General features: G+C 38.8%; 1 protein-coding gene across 1 annotated transcript in view; it reads left to right on the top strand.

Moving 5' to 3' along the window:
• The first annotated feature begins 700 nt into the window (after positions 1–700).
• Positions 701–9,965, top strand: part of ttpa (tocopherol (alpha) transfer protein) — a 35,705-nt gene continuing 26,440 nt past the window's right edge. The window contains exon 1 of the mRNA XM_039754576.1: positions 701–930. Within this exon, the coding sequence (XP_039610510.1) occupies positions 730–930 (201 nt within the window). The 5' untranslated portion in view covers positions 701–729. The remainder of the gene's footprint in view (positions 931–9,965) is intronic.

Raw genomic sequence — 9,965 nt, 5'->3', positions numbered from 1 at the left:
AGGCGGGGGATCACGGAGGAGGACCCCAAACACTCACTGCACTCTGTAGGGCTTGCCTTTTTTATTAAACTATAGTAAAATATCGGGAGTTGGGGCGGTGTTTGCCCAAAACAAACTTTTCATACATTTTTTTAAAAAGGCGCTTTCACCTTTTTCATATTTTGGACACCCGGCATTGTCTGATGCAAAAAAAAAACAAACTGCGGTTTGATTTGTAAAGTAAGTGACCAACAAAAGTCACTATACAAAAGGAAAGGCGGTCATCTAAGTACGCTCGAAAAACGATAGGCAATCTCTTGCATTTCGCATTGATGTGACGTCATCGCCGTATACTAAATATAGCCAGATGTATCGGCTGTAGATATGTGTATTTAGCTTAACGATTTGAGTGGCTGTCAGGTTTTGAATGGATCCTCTTAGCTAAAAGGAGTGCATGGGCATTCGGAGATAACCATACTTGATACCATGGCAGTTTATGATCCACAATTATTCAGTAACGAGCCTTACACGTAAAACCTGCATCGATGAACGGGGTATTGTCTAACAAAACCGGGCTATGCGATCACCACATTGTTTTGTTTTCTCTGTTTTAATCAAACGATAGTTACCCAGTTAGCTCAGCCTCCTGGCCACTTTGTTTGCTAAAGTATGTATTCTCGGGGGGCGGGGGGCGTGTGCGTTGGTATGCCAGTCAGTCAACTTCGACTGGGAAAACTTTATCCGGTTAACATGCTGCAGGAGACGGACGCACGTTCACTTGGGAAGCTCAACGACTTACCCGACGACTCTCCGCTGATCGTGCCGTATCTGGGCAAACTAAGGAACGGAGCCGAAAAAGAGCTCGAGCGAGGGACTTGGGCTGACTTGTCGGATACATTCTTGCTGAGATTTCTCCGAGCTCGAGATTTCGACACAGAGTTAGCGCTGAAGGTAAGCACGCTACCCGGCGCAGTAGGACACTATACAAGTTGCCTTGGTGGTCACTGGCCTGTGTGTTTTGCGTGACATCTCAGCTTGGAAGAAGTACGAAACGGCGGCATAGTTTTCAGGCCAGAGCATTGAACACCTGTAGCGAGGACTGGAGGTCTGTCAGTAGTGAAACGGCACTTCAGCAGAGGACGAATGTGTGTTGTGTCTGTTGTACAAGAAAAGAGAACTGTAGCGGTATTAAGCATTAATTGTGCCTAACTAGGCAACAGTTCAATATGAATAAGTAATCAATCTCGCCAACTAAAGTCACTGATCGTGTTATATCAGTAGATCTCCAGTTCAGACATCAAATCAGGCGTTTCCAAAAATAGTTAAGCGCCTTTATCTAATACTTTTGTACAGAGTTTGAGGGAAACAATCGATTGTCGTCCTTGAACTAAAGTGCAATCGAACCAATCCGCATTGCGATAGTCCTCAGGCACAATATTTTCTGTTTTCGAAAAGTGTCTAGATTCGGTCATTTGTACTGCTGACCTCGAAAATGCATACTTTATGCTTGATCGTTGGTTCTTCCTATTAACGTTTCACGCCATTAAAATACAAAATGTTAGAAGTTTAAATTAATAAATTATATGTGCCATATTTCAAGTGGACTGGACATTGTGCAACCAGCGTGGATATGTCCTTATCACTGACCAATCAAGCAAGAACAAATAATGTGAACTTGGATGTTAGGATCATAGTGTGCAGCAACTCTCAATGTTGTGTAAAAGTTATAAATCATAGACTGGTGTCATATTGGTCCTTGCAGATGTGTATTTTTATTTTCTATGGGAACATGCAAGCAAGACTGTCATTGTACTCTACACATATGAGAATAAAGTACACCAGTTTTCCATCTATGGAACATGGTTTTCTAATGCAATACATTAATACTGGATAACTGCAATTTATTTTTTCTAATGCAGTACATTGATACTGGATAACTGCAATTTATTTTTTGTTGCCCTGTTACACATAGCATTTACAGACTACAAAAAATTGAAAATGATGCTGCAAGACAATGTCAGATGAAGACTCCCCCATGGGCTTCAGGTTGTCAAAATGTAATAGCTCAGCCTCCCCTTGTGACATGCCTATTCCCACATTATAAGCAGCACATAGGTCAATAATAAATCAGGTACAGGCATTAACAAAAATCAAAACTTTATACTGGGTCAGCTTTACCTTCTTTTTATTGTTCATTTGAGTATTGCCATAAATGTAAAAACTAATTGGTGAGTACATCTGTGGGAAATCAACATTAGTCTGATAGTGCAGTTAACAAACATCAATTAAATATTTTAACAAGGGTGTGCCTCTTAGTTGCAAAAAAGCTGACATGTAACCAGGGCTGTGGAGTTGGTAGATAAACCCTTCGACTCCGACTTCAACTACTTAGTTTCCGGTACTTCTGACTCCTCTGTATTTAATATGCTAATGTATTTTCCATGTTGATTGAACGAAGGCAACATACACGTCATTTAACCACAGAACTACTAGCTATTAAGCTGACTCTCTACCGTATTGGCCAGTTTAAACAAAAGACAAGAACCCCTGAACACACATCAGGCCCATAGCACACACCTACACCTACATCATTATACTTGTTTACACTCAGATTAACTTGTTAAACACATTATATCTGAAATAAAATTAAAACACTTTTTGTAATGTACCATAATCCAGATTACAATATGTGAATGTCAGGTTGTATAATAGCTCACCTAAACTTCACACTAGTAGTAACACAACTATGCACTGGGCTTTGTTCTTACATCAGAGAAGTACTTAATTATGACTGTTGTTTGTGAAATGGGACATTTGAACTTGCTGTATTTTTTTTCATTACAATTTAAATTTATTAGGAGTCGGAGTCAGTACATTTTTGCTGACTCCGACCCCGAACTCCAGGTACCCAAAATTGTCCTTGACTCCAACTCCACAGCCATGCATGTAATAGAGCTTTTCAGTTTACATATTTGCACCAAATGAAATAAAAGACCTTATAGGGAGTTAAGCATTTGGGTTTGGTGTTATTTTATACGACTTATCCCTTACCATTTGTGTTCATGCCTATGTCAGTGAGTCCACAGAACTGCAGAGCATATTAATGCTAAAGTTGTTGGAATTAGTGATATCAGTCATTTTCTGACTATCTGTAAGGTCATTCTCACCAGTCACAACAGACTTGACAGAATGTGACTTATTTCAAATTACATTTACATTTATTTGTTTAGTAGATGCTTTTATCCAAAGCAACTTACAATAGAGGTCAACATCATCAAGTATATATCAGTCTGGGAGACTATTTGGGAAAAAGTGTTACAGGACAGGTTACAAATTAATCATCATAAGTAAAACTCAGAACAAAATGAAAGCTAGTTACAATTCCTAGGTCTCAAAAACGTAATAACTAATATCCGTTGGACAGAAATGCACCAAACAAGTCAGTCTTCAGACAATTCCTAAATACATTGTGTGAGTCAGAAGTTTGAATGGAGAAGGGCAGTTCATATCACCAGCTCAAAGCTATATAGAGATAGATATTTGATGCCATGCAGAGGTGGCATCACCAGAAGCATAGAACTTCACAAGTGCCTCTATATACACATACTGTATAAGTGCTGTCCTATTTGCCTACTCTATGAGTAGGAATCAAGAATCTGAATTGAATACATGCTGTTATGAGGAACCAATGCCGTGATCTAAGAAAAAGTGTGACATGTTCCTCCTTCAGCTATTTAAATACCACATGCACTGCTGCATTTTGTATCATCTGCAACGTCTTGATGACACCTGCTGGTACTCCTGCCAGCAGAAAGTTGCAGTAGTCCAGATGTGACAAGACCAAAGGCTAGACCAGGTGTTGTGCTCCATTATCTGTCAGATACGGTCTGATCTTGCTGATGAGTTTGAATCTGGACATCCAAGGGACTGCAACAGTAACATTCTTGAAGGACAGCTGGTCGTCAGTCATTACCCCAAGGTTAAATATTAACATGTTATCAATAATGGGCCAAGCTGAAGAGAAGATGGAGTGCTGAATAGATTGGCAAGCTGGGATAACAAGAAGGTCCGTCTTTTCCAGGTTAATCTGGAAATGGTGTTCCTTCATTCAGTTTGTAAAATAAGAGAGACATGCAGAGATTCTAGCAGATACCATGTGTTCCTCTGGAGAGAATGACAGGTACCATGTAGCACTCATAAGAAAACACTGGGACCTGGTGATAAGTCTTAGTAAGGTTTATTTTTTCTTAAAGCTACAATGTCAGGTAAAACATCTGACAAAAGAGTGTCCTTTGCTTCTTTTTTTTTTAGTTTTCCTTAGATGCACCACTTAGTCATCATTTTCAAAAAAAAATATTCAGGTTTGATTATACAGGTTTATAATCATGAGGATCGAAGTATGGTTGGGTTGGGTTCTGTATAACAGGTTGTTGTGAGTGCCTGTAGGCAAAAACATTGACTTATCTCGTTATTATTTGCTAAGGCCTCTTTGCAAGCAGGGCCCAGGGTTTGCACCCAAGTCATTTTGAAGGTAGATCCAGGCATGCTGCCAGAACTTTGACATAGACCAAAAGCTGTATACGCATTTACACTTTACTAGCTTGACTACGCAAGTTTCCTGTATTATCATTATTTTTACAATTCGGAGTTAAAGTGCTTTTCTAGCAAACCAGATTACTATTATTGCTGCTTGCTTGTAATAAAGTTGTCCTCCACCCAAAATAGTTTAATGTCAACTGACTCCATATCTACATCTCAAAAGCTGAGTTAGTTGTGCTTTCAAATCACATTTGGCAGCTCATCATTTCTTCCTCTCTTGATTTTATTTCATCATATGTGTAAATTAATTTTTCCAATCGACTGTTCTGTAGTAATCCTGATTTTACTTCATTTCCAGCTAAGCTTGGGTATAAATATTGATTTTCCGATTAATCGTTATTTTTCGTTTAAACGATTCTATATCAATTCTCAAAGTCTCAAGATCGATCTTGTAAATCTCCGTCCTTATCAATTACTATATGTAGATGTTTGCTTATCTTAATTTTTTGGCATCCGATCCAGTAGCTGTCGCTAATGTGCCTGTTAAGACTTTCTACGGAAAAACACTCTACTATCTAATCGGTGCCTTCGACACCTAAATCAGGTGTGTGGTTTTCCTGTGGATTCAAATGGTGTGTCAGTAAGGAAGAACTAAATAAAAGCAAAGCAATATTTAAGTTGTGCAGCTCAGAAGTTAAGTATTACTGTAACACAACAAATTTGAGAAATAATTTATCTCAATGTCACCCATAAACACAATTTCAGTCGATATCCAAATGAGTAGAGCCTAACTGGAGATGGTGGGTAGATCCAAGCTTCCTTTTAATTTGCCTTGTACCCAAAAAATCACAGAATCTGTAGCAGTTTTATCTGTAAAGATATGAGAAGCTTCACCTTTGTTGAAAACAAAGACTATCCACAAATGATACAGGTGTTTGAACTGAGTTATACTGTCCCAAACAGAAAGCAAATGAGTGAAGTTATTGCACCTAGGCTTTGTAAAGATCTTCAGTAAAGCATCACCATGTCTTTCTGGTCAGTGGAGAAAGTAGCCCAAACTTGCAATAGCTGAACATCCTGGGCACTAGATTCCTATGTGACAGTCACGTGTCATTACATCAAAAACGACTATGTTGCAGACAAACACTCTGCATGCCAGTCACAGCAGGAACAACTGCACTGCCTATACAGTATGCAGAACTGCTCAGATGACTGGCTGTTTTCCAAAAACCTTTCTAGCATTTCCAATGAATGTTTTATCGCGTGACTGCACCAATCACAAGTTTGTGTGTTGCCAAGTCCAATATATGTTACCTCTCAACATGCCTCACCTGGCCAAGTAAGTGGGCTAGCGTTGGAATTTTCAGAGCAGCCTGCAACACCCAAGTGAGCTTGTGCACAAAGCAGCCAACGTGAATGTCTCCATAACCTGCACCATATGGATCATATTAGTGAATTTGTCAGTCACGATGGCTGGTTCTTTTTGTTTTATGTTCCGGTCATCCAATGCTGCTGTCAACATATATCAGCTCTAGATCCTCATTTTAAAACACTTTCTTTTTGTCTGAGGAGGAACTGCAAAGTATCAGTGTTTTTGAAAACTGATTAGCACAACTGTTACACTTGAGCAACTGAAGATATGCATAACTTGAAGAATTATAGAAAGACACAAGTCTTCCCGCTGTATCTTTAATTTAGACTAATTCAAGATTATTTGAAATGTCCACTAGGGGAGTAAATTTGGCTAGCAGTTTATTTGAAATGTGTCTACATGAAGATTTATAGCACATGAATAGGTCATTGAATAACATACTTTTTATGCAAGCAATATTTGATTATTTTATAATAATATTTTTTGCAAGATGATATACATGTTTTATAAAGTAGATTGTATTAAAAAGGTAAAATACACTCTGGTTTGTGGATACATATGTTAGTTAAATTATGGTGAATTTTGATTGAGTGCAATACTGTGAAAAAGGTTTTTTTTCTTTAAAGAACAATGATATTTTGTTCCACATCTTCCAAATACTTATGTCAACTCTTCATTATTAATCAGGTTTCTCTTCTTAAATGTCATTCCATGCTTATGTTATGAATTCATTTTGTAGACACCCTTCAAAAAGAGTGTTACTGAAATTTGTCACATTATATTAATGTTCTCTATGCATGGTTAAGTAATCTCTAAAAGAGCCACCACTTCAAATATATTAATTCATACTAATTCAGTCAAGATAAAATAGATTTTGAATCAAATCGGGACATCAGTGCTTATACCCAGCCTTGCTTCCAACACTTGCTCACATTCAATTCCTTTGCTATTAGTTCATGTTCAGAATCATAAGTTTGTTTATTTCTGATTTATCATGTATTAAATAATTCTTTAACATAGTTTTTTGTCTTGTTACACGGAATTGTATTCTTTATTACTTCATGTGCCCTGTGCACCATAAAGGGCATTATGTAATCACTGATCTTGCATGAGAACTAAGAACAAAATTAATAAAGAAATGTAAATGATTGAGCAGGACACATCTATCCATCTTCCATCCTGCTTAATTCAGTTAATGTTTTCTGATCATAACAGCATTGGGTGAAAGGTAGGAACCAGTCCTGGATGAGTCACCAGTAAGAAACAATATAAGACCACATTCATAAACCCACTTAGTGTCACAGTGCGCCAGAGCCTACCCTTGTGATAGGCAATGAGCTCAAGGCAGAAAACAGTCCTGATGGGACGCCAGTCTATGACAATGCCAGGCTCTAAAATGCATGTCTTGTGGAATGTGGGAGGCAAACTGTCTTTGAAAAAAGCCTTTGTAGACACAAGGAAATTGTTCAAGCCCCACATAGACAATGACCAAATCTGGGAGTCAGACTCATAAAACTGGGTCTGTGAGGCAGCTGCTCTAACCTCTGTGCTAATGTGTTGCCACTAAACAATGGTATGACTTGTGTGGCGGACGGCCGGGACGCCCCTTTGACACTGGGTCCTGGGGAGCAGCCATGGAATGCACACTATGTCCCCTAGGACGCGTGATGACAGCCCTCCTAGGTTACATTGGGGCCACAGGCATGGGACTTCAGGGCTCAGCCCTGTTGGGCTCCATGGCCACCACCGGGAGGAGCTGAATGGCTTAACAAGCCCGTGTGGGATGGAATGCAGCCACATCCAGAAGTGCAGCATGAATTAGGTTAATTATCACCTGAAGCACTTCTGGGTGGACTATAAGAAGAGCCTGCAGCTACTATTTGAGGCGCCAGAGTTGGGAGGAGGAGGACAAACCTGCCTGGGAGGAGCGGAGGAGGAGGAGGAGGAAGAAGAAGAGTGTGGTGTTTTGTTTTCTGTTGAGTGTGTTTTGGGGACTGTGTAGGGCTGGTGGGACACAGGGAAAATGTGCCCCATGGCTGAAGAAAAAATAAATCTTTTTAATTTTTATGTACCTTTGGTGTCAGTCTGTGTCGGATCAGTGCCATCCAAGTACTTTTAGAGTGACTGGTTGAACAAAGAAGTCATTACATAACTTTTGAAGTGTCACTTATGATGTGAACATTTCACTATGATCCTGAAAGCTACTCAGTGTTCCAGGATGATTTTTTTGTTTTTCAAAATTGGATCTTGCCTTCTAAACTTAAGTTTTTAATTTGATTTCCAAATTTGTGAAGGTGCAAACTGTTCAGGGTGTTGTAAAAAGTGATTTTGCTTTTATTAATGAGGGATATCTGTCCAATTTATATAGGTCTGAAAGCAAATATGCTACACTGCACATCCTTCCAAATGACTGAATTCAGCTATTTCAGCCACGCCTTTTGATAACAGGTGAATAAACTCAAGCACACAGACATGCAATCTCCATTGACAAACATTGACAGTAGAATGAGTCATACTGAAGAGCTCAGTGAATGTAAATGTGCCACTGCCATAGGACGGCATTTTGACACAAGTCATTTCATGAAATTTCTACTGTGCTATATCTGCACTTATCAATTGCAAGTGCTGTTATTGTGAAGTGGAAGCATTTAGGCACAACAACAACTCGGTCACGGAGTGGTAGACCACACAAACTCACAGACAGAGATTGCCAAATTCTGAAAGCGCTTAGTACATGCAAAATTGCTAATCCAATGTTGCATCACTCAGAACTGAGTTCCAAACTGCCTCTGGAAGCAACATCAGCACAGGAACAGTGTGTTGGGATCATCATAAAATGAGTTTCCATGGATGAGCAGCTGCACATAAACCTAAGATCACTATATGCAATGCAAAGTACTGACTGGAGTAGTGTAGATCATGCCACCATTGGACTCTGGAGTGATGAATCACACTTCACTATCTGGCACTTTTATCAACAAATTTGGCTTTGGTGCAAGCCAGGAGAACGCTACTTGGCGGAATACATAGTGCCTGCCATAAACTGGGTAAGAGGGATAATGGTCTGGGACTGTTTTTAAGTGTTTAGACCAGGCTGTTTGGCTCCAATAATGCTGCAGCATACAAAGACATTTTAGACAATAGTGCATCTCCAACTTTGTGGCAGCAGATAGTGGAAGGCCTTTTTTTGTTCCATCATGACTGTGCCCCTGTGCTGAAAAAAAAGCCATTCCCATAAAGATAGGTTGTGATGAGTTTATTGCGGAGGAACTCAAGTGGCCTGCACAGAGCCATGACTTCAAATTATATCATGAGCCAGGTCTTCTCATCCAACATTAGCACCTTACCTCACAGATGCTCTTTTGGCTGAATGGGTACAAATTGTCACATTCCGTGCCAAGTCCTCTTCTTGTGCTACACTCAAAAGAGGGGATGTAGTATTCCATTGTAGCAGGACATATCTCAAAAATCTTGTTACTGTGGAACAAATCATAATAAAGAATGTGAGTATGTGGGACGTGGCAGACACTTTAGATATTAGTCAGGGTTGATTGAAACCTTCAGTCAGAATATTGACTCATAATTGCAGAATTGAGAATCTTTAGTTAATGATTTTGGAATATAGAAATCTGAGAAGAATTTCATAAAATTGGATATGTTACTAAGATGCAGAGTTTAAATAACAGTCGAAACAAAGGAAGCAAGATGATTCTCAGGCTGGATATTGAGCTCAATGTCTTCGCATGCCTGATGTGCTGTAGTTGCAAAACAAGAGTTTCCAAGATCATTGTGACATAGTCCTGACCTGATAGTAACTTTTTATAACAAAGAAGAAATATTTTAACCTTCAAAACTCTTACAAAGAAAAAAATTAAACATGGGTATTCTTAAACTGCATTTGAATCCTTTTTTTGTGGTTTATATTTTAATATAGTAAATAAAAACAGAGTTAGAATAAAAAAAGAGTACCACATTTAATCATAACCTACAACTGTATTTTAAAAAATATGTATATGTATATAATATTCTACTATAAACATATACAGTAAATACTATATACATATATATATATATA

This window comes from Polypterus senegalus, chromosome 5 (genome assembly GCF_016835505.1).
Source record: "Polypterus senegalus isolate Bchr_013 chromosome 5, ASM1683550v1, whole genome shotgun sequence".
NCBI lineage: Eukaryota > Metazoa > Chordata > Cladistia > Polypteriformes > Polypteridae > Polypterus > Polypterus senegalus.
This window is presented reverse-complemented; position numbering and strand designations above follow the sequence as displayed.